The sequence below is a fragment of the Saccoglossus kowalevskii genome, chromosome 16 (assembly GCF_978046115.1).
Source record: "Saccoglossus kowalevskii chromosome 16, keSacKowa6.1, whole genome shotgun sequence".
In the NCBI taxonomy this organism is placed as follows: domain Eukaryota; kingdom Metazoa; phylum Hemichordata; class Enteropneusta; family Harrimaniidae; genus Saccoglossus; species Saccoglossus kowalevskii.
In genome coordinates, this window is record NC_140656.1 from 19686717 (window position 1) to 19712485 (window position 25769).

The 25769-nt window shown below is 34.0% G+C and overlaps 1 protein-coding gene across 1 annotated transcript in view; it reads left to right on the forward strand.

Moving 5' to 3' along the window:
* The window catches only part of LOC102805469 (MLX-interacting protein-like), a 70117-nt gene that overhangs the window by 40176 nt on the left and 4172 nt on the right, over window positions 1-25769 (forward strand). The window contains exons 4-18 of the mRNA XM_085490927.1: window positions 3949-4005; window positions 11435-11569; window positions 11685-11880; window positions 12920-13015; window positions 14614-14789; window positions 15489-16593; window positions 16713-16879; window positions 19115-19274; window positions 20366-20451; window positions 20587-20613; window positions 21768-21830; window positions 22444-22531; window positions 23320-23419; window positions 24373-24496; window positions 25196-25325. Of these exons, the coding sequence (XP_085347053.1) occupies window positions 3949-4005; window positions 11435-11569; window positions 11685-11880; window positions 12920-13015; window positions 14614-14789; window positions 15489-16593; window positions 16713-16879; window positions 19115-19274; window positions 20366-20451; window positions 20587-20613; window positions 21768-21830; window positions 22444-22531; window positions 23320-23419; window positions 24373-24496; window positions 25196-25325 (2710 nt within the window). The remainder of the gene's footprint in view (window positions 1-3948; window positions 4006-11434; window positions 11570-11684; window positions 11881-12919; window positions 13016-14613; window positions 14790-15488; window positions 16594-16712; window positions 16880-19114; window positions 19275-20365; window positions 20452-20586; window positions 20614-21767; window positions 21831-22443; window positions 22532-23319; window positions 23420-24372; window positions 24497-25195; window positions 25326-25769) is intronic.

Here is a 25769-nt window from a genome sequence, read left to right on the forward strand (position 1 = left end):
CCAGTAGGACTTCAGTATTAATTTACTGCTCTGAACAGTCAGTCTACTTGTTTTGTCCGCTGGATGACCCTGAATGGATTGGCAGTTGTTTTGATATACTGTTTAATAGAATAATGTACAGTACTAGTCTTTGGCCTTCTAGTACCTACAAAGATATGGATTTAATGTATAGTCATTATATTCAATTTTGTACATATCTTGTGTGAACTCGCAAACTCGAATGAATTTTTTTAATTCACAAAAATGAATATTTTCACAAAATATACTATCTTGGTTTTAATATTATGTCGGAATAGTTAGTTTTAAAAAATGGTTTTGTTTTTATTAGAATACAAAATTGTAGGAAAATTACGAATATCGATAGTCTAATTTTTTTTTAATTGAAGATTCTAAAAAATGCTTTTGGAAAAGCAACAAAAATTTACTAATTTTGTTATCAGTGCATGTTCCAGTGAAACAGCCTAGAAATGTATAGAAATCTTTCATCAATGTATGAAGAAAAAAAGACAACAAAAATAGTCAAATAAGAGTGTATATGGATCAAGGGCATTCAACAATTTTAAATTTTATAAAAGGCAACCATTAGCAAAGTAAAGCAAACAAGGTTTCTGTTAAACAAATTTAATTTCTTAGAAATATTTTGACATTTTTCAACTTTTCGTCTAGAATAAAAAAATTATAAGAATTATAAGTATTAGAAAGGTCAGAATTATACAGAGTTTTTGATATCTTCCACAGCACAGGGAATTAATATATAAATTCTGTGGTATTATAGAATGAATAAATCTGGCTGGTCATCTGATGACATTCGTAGTAATTAGCATGGTGAAAATAATGCCATATCAGTTACCATTCTTGAGAGTAAACAAACTAGTTTCTGATTTGATTTGAAATCATTACTTGCAACTAAATATTATGGATAGTTTTGTTTTAAACCCCTGGTGATATTCCAGCAGATATTTAAAATAAAATTTGTTGAATTTCTGGAGAATATTATTATTGTATAAGTTATGCGAAGAATACGGATTACGTGCATGTTGTTTGTGTTCTGTTCCACATATTCAATGACAGTTGCTTTGATTCAAGATGACCGCTATATAACCCCTATGTATTATAAAGTAATAGTATCTACAGTCTATGTAGTTATTTATTATAGAGTACGAGACACCCGTCTACTGTTGCATCTTCAGTACAAGTAGGTTCTAACTGTTTGTTGCCACTTGTTGCTTCTCAGTAGTGGTTATCGTTATTAACCAACCAGGTTCTGACTGATTTGTTGCTGCCTAGTACCTTCCCACCAGGTAGATAAGCTAGACTACATGTTTATTGTTTTTGTGTTTAAATATTATTTCCTTGGATTGTAATTTGATGATGAATAAAGGGAAACCATCAGTACACCAATGTGTGTATATGGTAGGGCTGTAACCTGAAAAACTGTGAACTGTTGGAACGCCAAATTATTTTCCTGCTAGAAATGGGGTCAATTTGTAAACATTTTCTGTAAATTTGACAGAATTCAATTTTAATATTGGACCAGACAGACAGAATGTGACATTGATTCTGGTTTTTCATCAAAGAAGTTCAAATTTTCTTTTATATTTTCTGTGGAAAAAATCGAACAACCAATGGAACTACCAGTATTTTGTGGATGGTGCCCAAAGTTGACATTGGCGCTTAAAGTGTTGAAGAAGTACACGGTAACGATTCTGACTGTTTTGTTGTTTTGAGCATACTTGCCTGGGTTAAATTTGTTGTTGCCACCAAAATCTATTCAAATGATACATTTCTTTGGTTTTAACTTATCATATTTTACAACAATAGCTATAGTCATACAATGTAGCTATCACACTAATATAACAGCCATACTGTATAGATAATTTAATAACTGACCAGTAATTAGGTGGTTCTCCACAATATGCAGCTTTGACCTTGATGTGTTGTATCACTGTTATAAATTTCACCAGGAGGGAGAGATTTGTACATTGACCTTGAACTTTTATTTATTTATTTATTTATTTATTTATTTATTTATTGTAGTCTTTACTACATTTTGTTTGATAAAATGAATTATTATTAAATTCTGCCAGAATTAATGTCATTCTAAATATGGTTATTTTTTGATTAACCTTACCATACTGACTATAATTTTGTGAATAATCATAGAAATATTAATAAAATTCATAAAACAACCAAGAAAATCTGATAAATATCTGTATGGGTTGTTATTTTGGTTTTATTGTTCATGACAGAGCAGATAATTGTATGTCACCACTGTCTATTCTTCAACATCTGTCTGTCCACATGTGTATTTTAGATAAATAACAATATACATGTATTAATAGAATGGGAGTTTTCTTAGTTCATATGTGGGTATCTGATTTAAATTGAAAACCCCTTGCCTTCTGATTTGTGTATCAGTTTTAATTAAAGTTTTAATTATTTTCAACATTTCTCAAATCTATAAATCTCAAATCTGCTTCTGGTAGTTTCAAAATGAAATATCTGACTTGTCATTGGTTGCAGTGTGCTTCATTTTACCTAGGAGTTGCTTGGTAAATGTTTTAGAGAAATTAAGCTCTGGATGAGAATTAACAATTTATAAAAAAAAATAAAAGTGATTCACAAAAATCTTAGCCACAGCAGCAATATTGTGCATTTTTACCCACATAAAGGGATCAATAAATAATCCTATAATTTCTAATAAACATTGATCTTCCTCTGTATATGTATGCCTGGGGGACAGTAAAAACCTAACCAAAAATGTTAATGTTATTGTAAATTCTGCATTTAGCATTCAAACTTCCTAAACAGATGAAAAATAATAAAAAAACACAACTTGATTTGTGTGCACTTTAATGAAATCATCTTTGACCCCTGGCCCTGTTAATATATTGCTTGCTGGAACCCACCATGGATATATGTGGATAAACAGTATCAGCAGACATATTAAAGCAGTATTAACTATCCTTGATCCGTTATAATAGATGTAAATCTGGCCACATTTATGCATGCATAATAATGTATAGAAATTAACCTGATAAATAATTCTTTAAAACTATTTGCAATGCTGTTGGTGCATGATTGACATATTTTCTGTTGCAGACAATGCCATGTTCTCTCCAACAGATGCACACTTTTATGGTTATGAATGTTTCATGATTTCTAACTGACTAGTTATTAGAAAACATGTTTATTTCTCATGTATAAAACTGACAATTCTGATGGCAGCATCATGGCTTTTATGGTCATCTGCTTGGTCTAGTAAAATGCATGGTATGTAAATAGGGTTGTGTTAAAAGTATGCAATGTCTCAAATTCACATATATATACTGTATTGTAAGGACTGCTTGCTGGCTGGCTGGTTAGTTAAGTACATGCATTCTTGGCAAGTTCAGCTGGGTGCTAGAAATTTGCTTTGCTTTGCTTTGCTTTGGTTTTGGTCAGTATTGATCGATATGGTCATGGTGTACATACAATAAGCTTTGCTGTAATGTATGCGTATGCAAAATATATAAAGCTGATACATAAACAGTACTTGAAATTTGCATTTTACAGTCAGTTAATATTGGTGCATTTATACCTTCCTTCTTGAGTGGGATATCTAATGTAGTATCCATTTATTTGGAATTATATCAGAGACAAAATCAATTTTCTGAACTTAAATTCCCTTGTTATGATTTGACAATTTTGTATATCTTACCCAAGCACTGGTAGAATATTGAATCTCTGAGTTGTGTAAGAATGTAGAGAAATAACACAATTCAAATCACTCTCTTGGAACTTAGTATTGGTGCATAAAAAATATACCGAATTCTGATGTAAATTGGTTCTGTGAACAGACGGGAGGATTTACAGCAGAGTCCGGTAATAGTACGGTGACGCAAAAGGCAAATTTGAAACAAGACTTCTGCACTGACTTTTCAATCTTTCTGTATCTCTTGTATTCAGTGTACATGTCTTGAATTAGTGGCACAAAGTGGATCACTAGGCAGCGAAGCAAAGCAAGTATGAAATATCTTCATATTTTTTCCCTTCAATTTATTCAATGTATAGGGCTTGAACTTCGGTATTCACCCAATTTCAAGACCAACATTTTTAAATATGCCTTACACTCATTGATACTTCCAAAAATGAAATATTCAATAAGAAGGCATTAGTTTTCATGGCCTGAATTTCGAGCCCTGAATATAATTCCATATAATGTTAATTAATTTTAATTATTGTGTCATTAAAGTTTTATGATGCAACTCAATGCTCTTTTTTTATTGCTTTTGAAGACAATTTACATAAGTGCAGCATAGTCACTTGTGTGTGTTATTGTTAGATATGTATGGTTGCAGTCAAGTGGAAAATATTTGCTGGGTTTAGTTTGAGCAGATTTGATGCATCAGAAATATTCACTCAGTTTTATATTCACTGGTATGTTTAAATAATACTTTAGAAGACTTCTATGGTTTGTGAAAAATGCAATATATTTATTTCATATGCACTGCGCTTTAAATAAGTACCTCATTTGGCTTTCAGCAAAGTAAGCAAAAATAAAAACAAGCCAATAATTACAGTATTGTAAATTTAATCTCGCAGTATTGTGATTGGGAGTGGGTGTGTATATGTATATGTATGCGTATGCGTATGTATATGTGTATACATGTATGTTTCCGTACATTGTATGTATATCTGTATGCGTATGTGTATACATGTATGTTTGCGTACATTGTATGTATATGTGTATATATGTATGTATATGTGTATATATGTATGTATGTGTGTGTATGTATGCATATGCGTATGTATGTGTGTGTATGTATGCATATGCGTATGTATGTGTGTGTATGTATGCATATGCGTATGTATGTGTGTGTATGTATGCATATGCGTATGTATGTGTGTGTATGTATGCATATGCGTATGTATGTGTGTGTATGTATGCATATGCGTATGTATGTGTGTGTATGTATGCATATGCGTATGTATGTGTGTGTATGTATGCATATGCGTATGTATGTGTGTATGTATGCATATGCGTATGTATGTGTGTGTATGTATGCATATGCGTATGTATGTGTGTGTATGTATGCATATGCGTATGTATATGTGTGTATGTATGCATATGCGTATGTGTGTGTATGTATGCATATGCGTATGTATGTGTGTGTATGTATGCATATGCGTATGTATATGTGTGTATGTATGCATATGCGTATGTATGCGTGTGTGTATGTATGCATATGCGTATGTATATGTGTGTATGTATGCATATGCGTATGTATGCGTGTGTGTATGTATGCATATGCGTATGTATATGTGTGTATGTATGCATATGCATATGTATGCGTGTGTGTATGTATGCATATGCGTATGTATGTGTGTGTATGTATGCATATGCGTATGTATATGTGTGTATGTATGCATATGCGTATGTATATGTGTGTATGTATGCATATGCGTATGTATGTGTGTGTATGTATGCATATGCGTATGTATGTGTGTGTATGTATGCATATGCGTATGTATGTGTGTGTATGTATGCATATGCGTATGTATGTGTGTGTATGTATGCATATGCGTATGTATGTGTGTGTATGTATGCATATGCGTATGTATGTGTGTGTATGTATGCATATGCGTATGTATGTGTGTGTATGTATGCATATGCGTATGTATGTGTGTGTATGTATGCATATGCGTATGTATGTGTGTGTATGTATGCATATGCGTATGTATATGTGTGTATGTATGCATATGCGTATGTATGTGTGTATGTATGCATATGCGTATGTATATGTGTGTATGTATGCATATGCGTATGTATATGTGTGTATGTATGCATATTCGTATGTATGCGTGTGTGTATGTATGCATATGCGTATGTATATGTGTGTATGTATGCATATGCGTATGTATGCGTGTGTGTATGTATGCATATGCGTTTGTATGCGTGTGTGTATGTATGCATATGCGTATGTATGTGTGTGTATGTATGCATATGCGTATGTATATGTGTGTATGTATGCATATGCGTATGTATGTGTGTATGTGTACCGTAAAAACTCCAATTGGTGTTAGAAATGTGACGTGTTTTTAGAGTCAAAATTAAGGTGCATTTTCGGACGGTCGAATTTTTCAGAATAGAAATCAGCAAATGAAAAAATGGGGATGATAGACAGTGTGCTTCGTTAGTTTTTAAAAAAAATGTAATGTCCGTCAATTGACGTAAACTTCCCCATGTTTCACGGTAAAAACAAAGATGTGGCCGAGTTGTAGGCTAAACAACTCAAAACAAAGTCATCAATCAGTGAGTATTATGACAAGGAAAACAAAACATCAAGACGCGGAGAAGAGGTCAGCACAAAATTAGGTCAAAAGACAAAGCTGTTTCGCACTACCTAGGAAAACTTGCGAATGTTTGAAGTACAGGTACCCATTGGACAAAAGATACATGAAAGTTTAGCAAACTATCTCCCCGACCCAGTGCAATGTATCCGGTTAGAATCAAAGCTCAAGTGTCCCTTATTTGAGGGACCAGATTCTGCCGTAAATTCGCCCTTCGATTAAAAAATAAAATGGGATTTAAGAAAATAAAATGGAACTTTTAAGGTGTATTTTGGCGTCATTTTTTTGTTTGACATTTCAATCAATCCTGTCGGCTAAAATAGAATCTAAGTTTTACCGTAGTCATTGACGTCTATTCAAGAGTACATGTGTAGGATTTTTATCATGACTAGCGTGAGCGGGTAAGCTTCCTTTCGAGAATGAGCTGTTATCACTGTGAACAATTAAATTATTCTTCAGATGCCCAGTTTATTTTTTAAAAACTAATTTTTTTATTTAAAAAAAATCATGCCGTTTTTGCATCAAAATCCAAGCCAAAAGATCGTACTACAACATCAATCTCTTCCGCATTGCGTTCAATAACATTAACATATTTAAATAAGCTATGGTAATTTGAACACGTTGGCATCATTCAGCTTTTTGATTGGTTAATTAGCGATTTGACCTATTTGACCTAAGAGAACATGGCGGATATCCTACAGCATCAAACGTTTATACGAGACCGGAATTATTCGCTTACGATGAAACTAAGTTGACTTTTATTTGTATTTCATAACAATTCAACAAATTTATTTTGTGTACATTATTATAATCACTACTGAGTAATAATCAACAATTCAGAAACGCAGCATGCCGAGATTTTTGTGTTCGTTTTTATTTGAAACTTCGTTTATTTAGAATATATTTTCGTTACCAATAAAATAAAAATCTCTCAGTCAATCAGAAACCCGGATTCATGCCTTCGGGGAAGGTCCCGTTTGAACGCTCACATCGTTTGTTTTTTTCGTTTGGGGGAAAACTAAAACTGGTTGCAATTTTCGAATAAGAATGAGTCGGCAATTTTTAGTGGAGTCGAAAATTTGGAGGTAAATAAAACACCGAAACCCGGCAAATAAATAGGCGTTCGAATTTTTAGAGGGGTCGAAATTTTAAAGTTTTTACAGTATATGTATGCATATGTATATGTATGCGCATGTATGTGTATATGTATGTGCATGTGCATGTATGTGTATATGTATGCGTATGTATATGTGTATATATTTATGCGTATGTATGTGCATGTATGTGTATATGTATGCGTATGTATATGTGTATATGTATGCGTATGTATATGTATGTGCATGTATGTGTATATGTATGCATATGTATATGTGTATATGTATGCATATGTATATGTGTATATGTATGCGTATGTATATGTATGTATGCGTGTGTGTATATGTATGTGTATATGTATGCGTATGTATATGTGTATATCTATGTGTATGTGTATGCGTATGTATGTGTATATGTATGCGTATGTATATGTGTATGTGTACAATGTATATGTAAACTACATGTACAGTAGGAGTCAACTACCATGTGATGCTTAACTTGAATGACCTGGGAAATAGATCTGCCTGAGTCAGTGTGATGTTATGCTGATATTGTATTTGAGTTGAAGCATATACCTAAGGCAAACAAGCTGCTCTCTGATTGGTCTGACTGTTAGGGTTGGGTAGCCAATAAGGTACAACTGTTTTGCAATATTTGTTGGCTCTATGGCTGTTTTGGCCTTTTTATGGTCAAGTCAATGTAAATGTACATGGGGCTGACAGGATAAGGGTTAAACAAATGTCACTGGTATTTTGGCTAAATTATTTGTTGAAAATCAAACATTTTTACCCCTATGCTTCTGGTTTTGTAACTATGGGACAAAACAAATTGAACTGTCTATTGTGCAGTGTGTGTGTGTGTGTGTGTGTGTGTGTGTGCGCGCGTGCGTGCCTGCCTGTCTGCGTGCATGCATGCATGCGTGCGTGCGTGTGTGTAGACTGATTCTAAATAAAGCTGAAATAATTTATCTTTTATATTAGAGAATGTAATTCTTAGAGAGTAAATGGGTTATGTGTAGTTTATGTGTGCATATAGCTACAGAGGTCAAAGTTCAGAGGTTAACATTGAATTTGTCTTAATGTTGAGGTCTTTTTGCTTAGTCGTATCCTCAAGCCTAAATAACATTATCTCAACCACTACCACAGAGGGCGCAATTCATGTATATGTTAATCTTTTCCTGCTATCTTTATTCAATAAAATGTCTCGGCTATTATTCATTCCTTTATTGTTTTTTTAACATGCAATTTATATTTATATTAATAGAACTAAAGTACATTTACATGTAAATGGATTTATTACAAGTGCATTATCGCCACTCTGAGTGCATATGTAAACTTCAATCTTATATCAGCTGCTGTAGAAACCTACCGACCAAACACTGCTGTCTGTTGTGTATCATGTTTTGACTGATCTATGTGACGGCAAGTGCCTTAAATAGAACATAATTGTATATATTTGATACATGTATAGTTTTTCCAGCCCCTGGCTGATTCAGTATAATAATTAGCAGTATTATTATGTGTGAACAGATGTTGTTAGTTTAATCCTAATGTCTTTTTTTTAACCTTAGGGATAATTTTTGTTTTTTTTATACACAAATGTAACAGTTATGGCACAGGGTTTAGTGGAATTTTGTATGTTGAATGTGTCATTGCCATGGACTTTTGGTGGTCAGTTGGTTAATAGATGGTATGGGAAACCTAGAGACCTCGGCATATCTAATACAGACTGTATAGAAACCATCTGTTGCAGATATTGTGATATAATGCACCAACATGGTCAATTCTTACATATGTTTAATGAAGAATATAAATAGAGGATAGGATGGTCAGGAATTAGAGTTGGACTAGTTGGGAAATGAATGTGCCTGTTCCACCAATTGATTCCTAACAAGATAAATTACATATTGTTTGAAATTAAAGCTTTCATTTTTCTATCTTCATCTTTAAGTCCCAGTCTCCCCCCCCCCCCCCCCCCCGCCCCGTCCATCTGCCAGTCCATCCATCCAGAGTCGTGTCTCAGAACCACTGATTTTTGCATATGCCTAGTATTTTATGTGGGAACTATCAACTATGCACATGCAGTGGTTTAGTGATTGGTCCAAGATTCCTGACTGGTAGCCATTTTGTTTTTGTTGTAGTATCTTAGACATGCTTTGTCAGTTTTTATTCAAATTATTTTATTTACACTCGGATCAAAGATAGTCGCCGTAATGATTTTTGGCCATACTAATTTATCTCCAGAACTTACAAACCATTTTCATTCATAAATATATCTGGCATATACATCATACATGTTCTACCATATTTTTTCCACTAATGTAGCATTTTCACTTATATTTAGCATTTCTGCCATAAATGGATACATGTTCGTTTTGTGCTTTGATTAAAGATGGTCTACTGTCGATAATCTTTCTTTTTGGTCTACTGCTTTATCTTTGATATCTCATATTTTTTTTTATATATCATAATACACACACATGTTTTTTTTGTATGAATATCTTCTAAATGCATATTGAATGTTAATCATCAAAACATTAAACTAATAAAAAATGTACATGGATAGGATAGGATAGGATAACATGTAGTGATGATTCTGGTTGCAAATGAATTCATGAATATTAGCTCTTACATGTACATGTACAACAGATTATGACTATTTATTATTTTTTTTTTATTTAATATAATTTCTTGCCATAAAAACATTGAAGAGTGTCATTGTGTGACACCTTAATGAATAAGCTGGCACATGATACTAGAAATATGCATTTTACTTGAGCTTGGAAACAACAGTTACATAAATATGAGAAATAACAAATAGAAATATAATGTTTGGACCATATATTAAATTGCAAATTAAGAAGTGATTTAATAAATCTGATTTTTGTTCATATTAGATATGTCTAGACTATTATTCACTTTCAATTACTGAGCATACACTACAATTTCATTCAGAAACAATTCACCTAATCACATTTTAGGATATATATGCCCATCCATTCATTTCACATTTTGATTCAAGATGGCTGAATGATGGCCATTTCAATGCTCTAAATTCATCAAATTATTCTGCATACACATCAAATGTTTTGTTTTGTTTTTCTCAAAATTAATTCATTTGATGGTGATGTCTCTGTTTTATTTTTGTGTGCTGTCTGAGTGCATACTTTGAGGTATCCACGTAATAACCTTATTATTATACATCTATTCCTTCCAAGGATACATCATGGGAATGCCGAAATCCAAAACGTTTAGAACAGAATCAGCGAACTTCTTTGTGCGGAGTCAAGTCAAACCCTGGTGGCAGCCATGTTTGTTTTTATTATTAGAGGATGCTTCCGCGTCTAATTATTCCATATTTAGAATTTGCATTTCCTAATATGGTAGGATGAAATTACCCCGTAAAATACCGCAAAATTACGGCTTGCTGTAACTTATGGCATTACAGTGACAGATGTATAATAATACATGTTATTGACAGACATGTAATATTTGTGAGTACTTTAAGAAGAAATGTAGACAGTAACATCATTGGAAATTTTCACACAAAACTCCACATTTGCTTGCTACATTGTGTTTGATGTGTGTCCCATGTGATTAAAACAAACGAAAATAAGTTCTGATTAGTTACACACACACACACACACAATTTTTTGAAAGCATTTAAATGATCTTAACCAAGATGAGAGTTATAACGAAATGCCCATTTTACTGGATATTTATATCGCCATGGTTACAGACAGATGCATTAATTATGTAGCATCCTAAATAGACGTAATTTGCTCATATCACATGGTTGCCAATCCTAAGTATTTGCATTTCAAACCTCGGTTTCTCAGTGGTGGAATTTATTTGCAGAGAATCTGTGTATTGTATTGTCTGAAAGGACCCAAAAATGAGACTTGGGGATGAATTTAATGGCAATAGCTGCCACTCAATAAAAGCAAATTCTGTTCAGTTTGAGTACTCTATGCTTTTGACACTTTTTTTACCTGTGTTATTTGCAGGCTGTGGTGATAGAGGGCAAATACTGGAAGAGAACTCTAGAAACTGTGGTACAGGAATACAAACGATGGAGAGTGTATTACAAAGAAAGGAACGATCTCGACTGTATAGACGAAGATCTCCAGGAATTGAAAAATGTACGTGTTCATATTTGAGTGTGTTATTAGTGCCAAAAGAGTGATCTTTGATTGTTTTCTACATAACTCTTCTTCCAAAACCGACGCTAGATTACACATTATTGTATTTTTTTAGCATGAAGAATTCTTAGAAAGACTAAAAGAATCAGAGAACAGCTCTCGTTTATTCTATCCCATTCCCACAACAAGCACAGTACAACCCGTGCCATCACCTATGCTGGTGGAAGAACAAGATCTACTCAATGAATTTACAGATACTTTATTCTCAAGTCTTAACCAACCTTTTGCATTTCCCAATCCAAGGGAAATTGGTAAGTCACAGTTCATTTACAGTCCTTCTATAGGCTCAAGTCAAAACAAACCAAATTCCTGCTAAGACAGTTTTGCATATCATTAAATCTTTGAGCGCCAGTAACGATTCTGTCAACATTCTTAAATTTATATCCATAAACTAGTTTTAAGTTGTAGCACCGTCATTCAATTTCTGTGTGAGAATGGATTGTTCATTTCTAGCTCGCAGAATTTATTCACCACGTTTCCCCTGGTTTTGAGGTCAGTGTTCAGATGAGCTATTGTTTAATTTTTTCTTTTTGCACACAAGCGCGCAAGTTTTATTAATATAACTGCAGAATGCAGAACTTATCTATAGTTTTCATAGCTAAGCAAAAATGTTGATGGTGCCAATGTAAAATTATGTCTGTTTAGTCACGAATCTTGAAAAGTATCGGTACACAAAAATTGCAAAATGTTGCTTCAAAATTGTGGCAGAAAAAATGGATGATGCTTAAGAGTTAACACTGCTTGGAATATGCAACAGTCTTTAGAAATGGAACATGGTGAGTGTTTGATGATGAAGATTTTTAAAATTAAAAAAATGCATGGGAGTCCACGATGACACAACTTCTATGCACCGATTCTGAGCCTTGAATACGTGATCAAAGTGATTCACATCTCAAACAATTTATATTTTGAGACCAATCTGTTGCGGGCTGAGTTACGTATTTGTATTTCTTTGTGCTCTGTGCTTGCTGCTGTGGAACACTGGTCAAAGACCTTAGTAGTGAAGACAGTTAAGAAATCTAACTTGGAGGTAATCTTGTACACTGTCTCAACAACTAGTTTTTGGCCTTTGTTATCACCAATGATGGTTGCAAAGCGATGAAAATGCCCTTGAGAATAGAGAAAACCTCTTGATATTGTCTTGTGTGTACTTTGCATTATCCCATAATAACATCATAGTATTCTGAGAGTGTGCAATTTTGATATCCATGCAAATGTATGTGGACGACTCCTCTTTTGATGTGTATCTGAATTTCTCTTCTGTTAATCACAAACTCTGTTCCATGGTAGCACACGCTGGTAATGCTGACATGATTCAACCTGGATTAGTTCAACTACAACCTAATTTAGATGAAGAGTATATGGACACTTTTGAACCATTACAAGGTATGTGGTGTTTTCATGAATTATTCTTCTTAGGAATGGACCATTATAAACTCTGGGTTGGTGTAGCAGAATTAAAAAAAAAATTTGCACAAATTTGCACAAATAAAAAAATCTTTCTGGGGTCAATAATTGAAAAAAAAATGTTCTACATGACTATTTCCTAGGAACAAAATACTGTAGAATACTTTATTTTCGCTTGGAATTTATTTTCGCTATTTTCGCTGAAGGGATGATTCCGTGAAAATAAAATCCAGTGAATATACTTTTTTTCCTATATTTCCCATTAAACTCATAAAAAATCAGTGAAAATAAATTCCATACAAAACCCTCAAAAAGCCTTTTCAGCGAAAATTAATTCCAGCGAAAATAAAGTATTCCACAGTATGTCACACAGAGAAAATAACAGTGAATTTATTATTAAATCAAAATTAACACAAATTTTAGTGAAGGAAAAATATTTTGCATAGTTTTTCTGCTATTACTTCAGAGTTTCTAATGGTCAAAATCTAAAATCTGTTGTAACGTAGCGATGATATCATGGTATACAGTGCCGGAGTAATAGGTTTGGTATTTATCTCTTTGGTCTGAGTGTATAGTAAACAGTTAATGTCAAGTACTAGATCTTCAGTTTATCAATCATGAAAAATTCAGCATCTACTTAGAAGTTAAACATGAGTACAGTTGACTACAGTACTCAAATGGAGTTTAGAGTCACAATTCACTTACAAACCCACTGTGAATGGTCACTGAGTGATGGCGTGTGATTCTTGCTTTGTGTTCAAAGTTTTTAAACTGATGTAAGTTTCAAGTAATAGTTACCATGGTGCTGATACTTTCCTTGCAGTTGGGTTTACACTGGCATTACATTTTTTAATAGTTAGCCTACCGATATTTTCATAGCATGAGAATATCTGAAAAATAATGACGCCATATTGTATTCGTGATTGAACTGTGAGGGTGCTATTTGCTATACCGCTTTACCTGTGAGGGCGCTTTTTCCAAACACTTAGCTGCATGTAATTTCAGCAAATTTGACTCAATGCATGAATTAACATAATCTTAATTTAGATAATTATCTCATTGTAAGAATTTACTCTGTTCAATTAACTATATCTTAAATTAGTGAAATTACACAAAATGTAGCATTTATTTTCTATGATCTAAACCTTTAGCAATGGAAAACCATTTTCCTGAACCTTCAAGCCCGAAGAATATGCACCAATTATCGATTATATTTAATTTGCCCCACATTCCAAATTACCACAGAAGTTTGGAACAAGGAGAAATCTTTGTGAATCTGGGCATCATTTGAAACGTGATTAAAAAATACAAATTAAATTTGAAACATCAAATAAAGAATTTAAACAGTCTGACACCATGAGAATTGTTTAAAAATTCATGAAATGTTTTTTCTCAATTTGTATATATTCACACCACCATATGTGGCATATAATAGCTCCCAAAATACGAATAAACCAAATATTATCTCAGTTTCCTACATCAATATGCATGTTTGCTGTCCACAACAATGCCAAGCGTACATGCAACTATTAGATACTCTACTCTACTAATGTCATTGTTATGTATTATTTTCATAGATTTTTTGGAAAAAATTCAAAATAGCGCGAGCAATGCACCACCTGGAATGTTTGTATTCATGGGGAACAATTACGGTTATAATGGTGTCAATTTGTTACAAGATAACCTATTACAACCACAACAACAACAGCAGCAGCAGCAACAACAACAAATACAACTGCAATCTCAACAACAGGTAAGAGAATTGCAAGCATAGCATATTTTGTAGGTCTTGCCCTAGGATAGATGATCAGTTTATGTTAAATATATATTCAAATATGACACACTATTTGCCAGGATTAACAAGTGCATTCATAGCTGATATTTCTCCAGATTAAGTGAAGATTTTTGTTATCGACTTCCTCTCGGAAAGTCTACCAGACCAAGTGCTCTGATATTTGCTATATATACATCTTTGAAATTTGAAACATGTTGATGACAATTACAATCATCATATAGTAAAATACTTAATTTTTTTGCTGGAATTTATTTTCGCTCATAAGAATTTGGGGGTTTTTGGTATGGAGTTTATTTTCACTGATTTTTGATGACTTGAATGTGAAATATAGGAACAATGGTGTATTCGCTGGATTTTATTTTCACAGAATCATCTCTTCAGCGAAAATAGATTACAAATGGAAATTAGTATTTTACAGTATAACCTGCCATGGTTGTGATATGGCAGGAACTTTTAGTGAGATAACCATATGCATGGCTTATCACCTGAACCTAATCTCTCATTTTAAACAAAATGATCAATTTTGTTGATGGGATGACTATCACCAGAGCTATTTCGAAGTGTCGCTTGTTAAAATGCTTGAGACGAGATGAGTTGAGTTTGAAATCACTGTTTATTTATATTTGCTAATAATAAACATATCTTGTGGATTTATAGATCGCTGGAGGCAGTGGCAATATGGGATTCCAAAGCCAGTTCACCAATTTACCTGGTTCCCTTGATGACGCTATAAATAGTCTAGCCTCAGAATCGTCTGGCAGCGTGCAACAACAGCAATCACTATCACTACCTTGTTCTCCTGTCTCAACAAGTGCGCCACAGCAGTTTGTGTCTGGTATATCTATACCAAGTACAGTTACGTCTAGTAGTATGATGTCACAGTCTGCAATGGCTTCAAGTCCACCATGTAACCTAGCAGCTGCACTTGCTATGAATCTTCCCCTTAATCCACTCGCTGCTCAGATTGCACAGGCGATACAATTATCACAGCCGACAACCACGTCCAACATTCAAGCCAAGCCTGTGACTTTCAGAACTGTAGCAACACAACCATCTAGCCTGTTATCTCAAACTCCTCCCGTACAAACCAGCAAAATGTCTTCGTTTCTACCTGCAAATTTAAACTTTACTTCACAACCACCTCTGCAACAAGTGTCAACTGGTAGCTTTACATTGCCTCAGCAGCAGTTACCACAAGAAGTGCAGACATCACCGGGCTTGACATATAGTACAATTGATCAGACACAGAGTCAGATGCTCAGTCTATTTCAGCCAACTCTTATAAACGTTTCAGCTGATCAGAATCAGACTTTTACACAAACTCAGACTCAGCAACCCTTGTTTTCCCCTTCTGATAAGAAACCCACAACGAAGGATCTCCTTGCCCAGAGTAGGACACCATCTACAGCAGCTGCAAGTCTTACATTTCCTTCATCAACAATTTCACAGCCGTCGCAGATATTACAAGAACTTAATCAATTGAATCAATCCGCTCCAGCAATGTTGCAACCAATTGTTGCCACGGCTACTAGCAGCGTGCCCCCGACGACCACAGCGACAGTGACAAGGACACGACAAGGAAGTGGAGGATCAAGTCAGTCAAGCCCTAAAAATAAAATTAGTCCTATGAGACCTAAACAGCCGATAAATATTGCACCCGCACCTCCACCGTCAATAAGTACAGCTGTCAGTACCCCGAATACAGTGAACACCTCATCACAGGCATCCAACAACACGTTTTTAGCACAGCTCCTTACAACAGGTACACATGTCATATTCTTATAGTAAAAGTTAATAGAATTTGTCTGTTAATTTTTGTGTGTGCTATTCGTTATTTTGAGACTAATATTTCTTGCTGGGTTTGATGTTTTATAATCACAGGTAACTATCCTGGGCGTAATATGACCGTACATCAAACGTCAAGCTCTCAGGCACTGATATTACAACCAATCAAAACAGAGTTCTCTTCAATGCCCACTGCATGTGCTCTGGTTTCATCAACAAGTATACCAATACCCACAACACAACCAAATTTTGTCTTGGCTTCGGTAAGTATACATTACAGAACAAAAAATACTCACTGTGGGGAACCTGACAACAAAAGTTGTTCCCCGCCCTGGGGATTTTGAACGGTAGCAATCCCTCCTGTAGGTGAATTTGACAGCACCCGTTACAAAATGTACTGTATACTGCACTTTTGGTTTTTGACATGGGTCCGTAATATTTTGATATGGCTGTATGAAAAAGTTCTTCTGTTCTACCCATACCCCCCACTCCACTCTCACCCCTGGTAGTAAACATTGATACATGTAAGTGTAATTTTACTAATATGGAACTGAGCTTAGTTGCCAGTCTGTTAGATCAGTTTTTATGGAAGCATATTTTTCATGATGGAGGTAGTTAGGTTTCTTTGTGCAGAGAATAAAGTAACACTGAGAAGTGTCATTGAGGCTAGCACACTTGTCTATTTATGTATGTTTATCCTTAGTCACATTGCTGCTGACATTGACCAGATGTACATTTCTGAAGATTCTGATTGATATGTGCTTTACAGATACATTAATTTTTTGGTTGTAAATATGCACAGTAACTGACAGATGACCTTGTGACCTTATACAATAGATACTAATTAGGCCAGACTTTTATTATCCCTTGTTTCGCAAACCCGCCGAATGAACAGGAGCCGAAAATGAAATAAAATATAAAATTTATAAAATATAAATTTTATTTCAGCGTAATTGCTCGCGAGTTCAACAAATTGCTAAAAAAAATTATTTTTATCTTCATTTTTTTTCCGCCCGCCGCCTCACAAATCCAAGTTGCATTTTCATAGGAGTATCATGATCAAAGTACCGATTTCTCGCGCAGAAATATACTTTACGGCGCCGTGGTTTGTGGTGACACGCCGTGTAACTCTGTCGTCAAAAACCGAGAAATCCCTCAATAATGCTGAAAATTGTGCTCCAATTGGCAACATTGCCAACCAGGTTATAAATGGAATAAAATTTTATTTCATTTCTTCTCTCCGATCAATGATCTCACTCACAATTCTTTGAGAATCCCACAAATCTTATGGAAAAAAAGAATTAATTTTACTTTTTTTTCGTCCTCCTCAAAATTACTTACTTATAAAAACTCGAGAAACAAGGAATAAAAAAAGTCTGGCCTTATGGTGCATATCTCTGGTACTACAGTAGCTTTAATATGCATGCAAATTTACCTAAAATTTAATCAAATCTGGATTCTCTTCTGTCAATTATTTTACATTATATGATGACCAAAGTACAGTCACCTACTCTTTTATCTATACAACCATATTAGGTGAAGCAATTTTAATATTTAATTCCAATGGAATTATTAAAGTTTTGATTAAACTTTAGCAATTCAATTACATTTTCTTAAAATTCATCTCATTCATCAATTCAAGTTTTGGGGTTTAGTGGTACATTAGTCTAAAGTAAGCAAACAACCAGTGCCAAGATTAGTAAATATTAGAATTGAGTTTTATATGGACCACTATATTTTATCTGCCAAATTTGGTTTTATCTTTTTACAAATTTTCCCACAATTGTTGTTGATTTTAGACATAATGAATTCTTCTTCTACATGTCTTCATCAACATTTTTGAAAAAAAAAGTAGAGAAAGTGATGCAGCATTATTTTGGGGAAAAAGTTTACTTCAAAAAGTAAAATATGTGAATGTTTTTAATATTGTGTGGTGGTTTCATTTGGCAGTTTATAATGTTTTTAAAATTATTCTCATACCCATTCAGTGAGAGCAAATCACTATGGTCAGTTTCAGCAATTAAATATGCAAATTTTACACCTGTATGTCAACATTACAATGTATTTTTGTGACAATGAGAGCAAATAGCTATTGATGTTCAAGACATCTGTCCATGAATGGCATTCCATTTTACTACATTTGATTGTTTTAACATGTATTCTTTCCCAAAATTCATGTTTCTTTGGTGAACTTGAAACATATTTCCTACTTCTGTGAGTGATTTGGCTTTACTGTTCAGTGTGTACTTTGTCAACACTCACCACATAAATTTGCATAATTTTTTTTCTTTATTTATTTGACAAATTTAATTATAATTTGTTGCAAATAGAAGTTGATTCCAAAGTTAGAAGGTTGTAGAAAAATGCATACAAATTTGCAATATGTTAAGGCTTTTAAAATTTGTATGTTTTATTTATTTAATCCATTGTGAGTGATCGAAGTATTAGATTACTGTATTATTTAACAAATCTAACACAGTTCTGTGTATTGTTTGTAGGCTAGTGGCAGTCAGTTGAGTGACCTTCCTTCTGGTAGTCTGCTGGTTTCAACTGAAATACCTACCAAGGCTTCAAGTGCAGTGAATGTTAAATTGAGTTCAAGTACTACATCACAGCCAGAAGTTGTTACCACGTCAACGCCCTCTACAGCAGTCAAAGGTATTATAACATCTCATATAGTGCATGTCCTCATTTAACCAGTGTAGAGACTAATAAATGAGTTGATGTTCATTTGTTTACCTTTTGTGACATCCATCCTTCTTATCTGTACAATGCTATATCTTGGATATACTTTGATCAGTATGACTCAAATTTAGTTCTACATGGTACATTTAAAACCTTCTAATATATGTCTCAGATATGTGTTTACCAATCTGAATCCATCCTGTCAGACAGACCAATGATTGAATACTTTACAATATTATTGACCAATGAGTGAATACATTAAAATATTATCGACCAATGAGTGAATACTTTACAATATTATTGACCAATGAGTGAATACTTTATAATATTATCGACCAATGAGTGAATAGTTGACAATATTATCGACCAATGAGTGAATACTTTACAATATTATCGACCAATGATTGAATACTTTGCAATATTACTGACCAATGAGTGAATACTTTGCAATATTATCGACCAATGAGTGAATACTTTGCAATATTATCGACCAATGAGTGAATACTTTGCAATATTATCGACCAATGAGTGAATACTTTGCAATATTATCGACCAATGAGTGAATACTTTGCAATATTCTCGACCAATGAGTGAATACTTTGCAATATTATCAACCAATGAGTGAATACTTTGCAATATTATCGACCAATGAGTGAATACTTTGCAATATTATCGACCAATGAGTGAATACTTTACAATATTCTCATAAATAACTTCATTGTTATACATCATTCTATTCCAATTGCTTGCTAAGGTGGTGAAAATTGTGAGCACTTTCTTTTGGAGATGGTGATATGATAGCCACTGGAGGGCACCAATTCTCGTAGATCCCCAAGAAAAAGCTTCTCCAAATCATGATAGTGTTGGCAGCAACTGATAACAAAATAAATAGTTTTTCTATTTCGCTTTTTGATTTCTGAATTCGATTTTGCTATCAGCTGGATGTTTTGGTCTTATTTCACAGATCGAGGGCATACTTGTGGTGGCTAACATAGCAACCAAGTGTTCACACAACTGACATTTGATTTACAGTCAAATTGTAATTGACAATGACTTGTTTGTAGTTTCAGATTCTGCGTCGTCTTATCTTATCTCGTCTAAATCAATGATTACTGATATGCCGAAGTCAATACCAATGGACACTCCAGAGGTAAATATCCATCTGATAATTGATGTCAGTTTATGTTGTTGTTTTTTGAGCTTCTTGAATTTCTAATCTTGTCATCATTTCATGTCAGTTCTGAAAATATTCTAATTGATATTATTTATGATGATTGCATTACAGGAGAAGTTTTCACTAGCAGATGAGGAGGTGAGATGGGTTTGTGCTAAGGGGTGGTTCTTCAGAAATTCGGGGGGGGGGGGGTCTGCTTTCTTTCATTTGTTTGTTTGTTTGTTCTTGAAGATGCAAAAAATCATGAGAAAGCTAATTCTGCTAGAATAATTTTGTCTAAAGAAAGAATCTTTCAGCTAGAAAAATACTTAAAAAATTAATTATTCAAAAATTGCTCAAAACTAGTGAAAATGTCTATGTTGCTCAGTTGCTGTTTCTATACTCTACCACTGAGTATCTAATGGATGGACTGATTTAGTGGAATACACTGTGGTATTTTTAGCTGAGATCTAATTAAATATTGACCACTGCATGTGGTGATGTTCCACAATGACATCGTAACTGCACAAGAATGGTGACTCTTTGCAGCAATATTAAGACTCTACAGACCCCCTAGCACACTGAAAGTAAATGTTAACTAAAGCTCATCTAAATCACTGCAAAGTTTTACATTGTAAATAAGTGTGTTGGAGGCAGGACCTGTTCGCCCAATTGAGTCTGATAAGTATGATATAATGGAACAAGGCATAAAACTACTTCCAAAATTATGACAGAATCATCTTGTGAAAAGAAATCAGTATGACAAACCTATTGCCTCCAGGCAACCAAAGCAATCTGTCTCAAGACAGATTTTATAACTTTATATATGAATCCAATTGCCATTGTCAACAAACGTTACGAATATGGAATTAATCCAAAATTATCACTGAGCAAAAGAATCTCCAGTCTTCTGTGAACCAGTTCCCAAACAATCTCAAATATTATTTTGTGGTCGATTTGCATTAAAATATGTTATCATGAGTTTAACATTGACAGCACTTCTTTGTGCAACTTCAAAAATGGTGAAAGCCAAAGCATGTATTGTGATGACATGCATGTGAAGGAGCAATGATTTTATAAAGTATAGAAAGCTTGAAATGTTGTGAGTCTTCAACCTCCCCTCAATTAATTACACATTCAATCTAGTGACCTTGAGACACATTGTCTGATTTTACTGCAATTTGAGGGTTACAAGTATTAAGAAGCCATTTTGCAGTATTATGGTGATAGCAACTTACTTGATTAGTATATGATATATTCTATAACAATACCCATGTTGCAAGTATACAATATAATCTTTATTTCATGACCAGCCTAATGACTCAAAGAAGGCAAATCATCAAAATGCTGAACAGAAAAGAAGGGTCAATATCAAGGTATCTATTTTAATTTTATTACTTGACCTTGGTGCATATTATTCACAGTACCGGTAGTGATTTTTAACGCAAAATATCACTAACTGATGTTTTATACTAGACATCACAATATTCACAATAAATCTGTCTCATTAGTCGCGAAGTGCCCAAACAGTACGTGGACAAAACAGTGGTGGTACAGTTTTTATCACCGCGATACAAGAATTTTAGTTTTGATAACAATTATTCGCAAAATACAATAAAATTACTTGTTATATTAAATTAATGTTTATTTTGAAAAATACCGTTAAGAAGTGAAAAATTATTGTAAATTGTTGAAAATATTGGCAACTATAACTGTAAATACACATGTACTGATATCTGTAGACATCACACTTAATTAGCATAAATAGGCGTATGATTTACAGATCTTTCTGTTTTGACACCGTGAATTGTTACTCGAAAACAAAATAATGACGTCACTCGTAATCCCATGAAAATCTTCTCAAAATTCTTCTCAATCATGATTTTTGTCATAACTTGAAATTATGCATTGACTCCATAGTTTCAGTTAATCCATTTCATATATTCTTCTCAAGCTACAATCATGTAGAATTTGTTTGTTTCTTTTCAGGCTGGATTTGATACTTTACAAACAATCATACCTGCTTTGGTTCAAAATCCCAATCAGAAAATTAGCAAGGCAGCAATGTTACAGAAAGGTAAGTAAACTGGTGTTGTGTCAACTCTTGGTATGAACTGTATGCAACATTTATATAATATTAGGCCAGCCTTTTTTTATTCCTTGTTTCTCGAGTTTTTATAAGGCACATTTTTTGAGGAGGGTGGAAAAAAAATAAAATTAATTCTTTTTTTCCATTATATTTGTGTGATTCTCAAAGAAATGTAAGTGAGATCATTGATCGGAGAGAAGAAATGAAATAAAATTTTATTCCATGTATAACCTTGTTTCTCATCTGCACGAGACTTCGGTACTTTGATCGTGATACTCCCACAAAAATGCAACTTGGATTTGTTATGCGGCGGGCGGAAAAAAAATGAAGATAAAAACAATTTTTCTTAGTAATTTTTTGCACTTACGATTCGGCGGGCGCAAGAAATTACGCTGAAATAAAATTTTATTTTTATTTCATTTTTGGCGGGTTCGCGAAACAAGGGATAATAAAAGTCTGGCCTTAACAGCACTTGTTTTCAACTTTACAAAAAAGTTTTTAGCTAAATCAATGTAACCCTATGTATGAAAGGGAAATTTGCTAAATGTCATGTGTAATATAGTAAAAACAAAGTGATTTTAGTATGCCCATGTGAGGGCGCTCTAATAATTGTATATTTTGTTCAGATATCACAACTTTGCTTGGCAATCTCATCTGTTTACCATAAAAACAAATCTGAAAGAGATAAAATCAGTTACTTTTTCAAACTTTAGAATGTCTTTTAGTTCTGAAACTCACCAGCTATTTCCATAATGCACCATTTTATTACCTTTCAGCTGTTGACTATACTAATAAATTGAAACACGAAAGAACCCAGAGACAGAATGAAGCTGCTCTGTTGAGAAGGGAAATAGATTCTCTGAATGCAGCTATCAAGTAAGTACGAATCGGCATGTTGGTTTGATCTGGACCATTGTAACCAATTCATATTGGCAAGAGTGCTCAGACTTCAAGCTGAACTGTCTCAGTTTTACAATACTACTGAAAGCTGAAGCTCCCTAGGTTGGCAGCTCCTTAAAACAGCTATTATAATTAGATTAGCAGCACTCTCCACTGATGAGGTTTGTAAACCAATTAGTCAGAATGTTAAAGGTGTTTTGTACTGGAGGTGTTTGAGGTTATAAACGGAAAGCATGGTACTTGGTAGCTGACAAAACAGATGTGTGAATGAGGTCTTGTGTTCCAATTGTATACTATACAACAAATAATGCACCTGAGGAGTTTTCTCATGAACTTCACAGTGATTGTAATCTGAGAACAGACTGCTCAAGGTAGAGTGAACCAAGTGAGTATTGGTCACCAAATCCGGGAGGAGAATAACACACTGGAGAGGAGCACTTGTAGCCAAGGTGTTCATTGCTCAACTGCTAGGCCTGGAACTGAGTCTAAATACTCACAATATGTTCCATACAATGTATCAATATCATTATGCAAATAACTAAACTAAATGTCATAGCCTCAAATCATTACAGTGATATTAACATTTTTGGCAAAAATATTTTTGATTATTTATTTGTACCTTGTTTCCCTGTTTTGTTGATTATACACCTGCAACCACAATAAACATTGCTCACAGTTGTGTAATACTTATTCTGTTAGATACTTCCCCGGGGGTAAGCTAGTTTATAGAAGACCTTGCTTCTGCCAATCAGATGGCTAGATTCAGAGTGACGATGCTATAATCAAAATGAAATGCAGCCTCTACTTACGTCCCATATTAATATTCAAATTTTTGAGTCAAATTCAAAATTTCAACTGGTATATTTTAACCTAATGTCAACTGTGCAATATATCACAAACATGATATATTTTTATCACTTTTATTACAGTGAAACTCAAGCTAAGTTGCCGGCCACGGGTGTTCCAGTTACTAAGCAACGCTTTGATCAAATGAGAGACATGTTTGATGACTACGTAAGGACAAGGACTGGACAAAATTGGAAATTCTGGATTGTATCCTTTTTTTTTGGTGATGAATAGTAATTAACATATGGGAGATGAGGAATATGGGAACTAGTTTTGACATGTGATAGGAATGTCTTGTCATACATTTGTTGGTTATATCTCTTCAATTGTCTGGTATGCAGTGATATTGGTTAGATGGACAGTGAACTGGCGATCTCTGAACCCCTGAAGAGTGTCCTGACCCAATATTGGGATAGGGTGCGAAAATGCAGGGAAAATTATGTTCATACATAATTCAAGTTGAGTTATGGCTGCCATTGGTTGTGTTTTATTTTAGGCAATGAATTGATATTTTCATTGTAATGCACATGCATCTCCCGCCAGTCATCAGGTTCAAGGTTCAAACAGAATTGAAACGTTCCACAGGTTGTACTTGTTCATATTTAAATTCTGACAATTCTGGTGTAAATTTATATTCTTCATTCAACTGCTCACACAACTTGTTTGTGACAATGCATACAACTTGTCTCCTGGTACTGCTTTATCAAATCAAAGTACAGCATAAATGTAAAGAGTCAAAACTTGTTAAAGTACACATGTATAAGTTTATACTGTGTAATTGGAAAGGCATTCTGGGATAGGAGATGATCAATGTGTTATTGTCGCACAGAGTATATGGAAAAAATAGATATTTCAAAATGTGGATGCATAATCTATGGTTTACTATTCTTAACATGCTGTTCACAGTTCAGTATTATAATTCGGCCATTGTTTGAGTCGTATAATGGTATGGTATCTACAGCCAGTATTGATGAGCTATGTCGGACAGTCCTTGCATGGTCTGAACAACACTGTGCTCTCACTGCTTTAAGGCCATGTAAGTAGCTTGAAATATAACTCTGGTAAAGGTAATGATGGAGATTTAAAGCAGAAGGGTTTATCACACATGTGTGAATTGAGTTCTAAACGATGATAATGCAAAAGCTCATGGGAAAACGACACTCTATGGCCGTCTGTTGCATGCACAGGTGATGACTTCAAACCTTCACATTTGTCAGTCTGTCAATAAATAAAATAATGTTTTGAGAGATTTCTATATTCTAAGTTATGAACACCTATACAGAGTTAAGTATTCATAAAATAAGGGTTTGTAACTATCAATGTATGGTGATACATGTATGAGATATCTTGTAAATTCCATATACATATTGAATGTATTTCAACCAATGACATCACAATGCAGTGGACACTTAGAAAGTTTAAATGCGTAAACAGAAGTGAGCGACATTATCACCACATTGAAAAATGCAAACACACATAC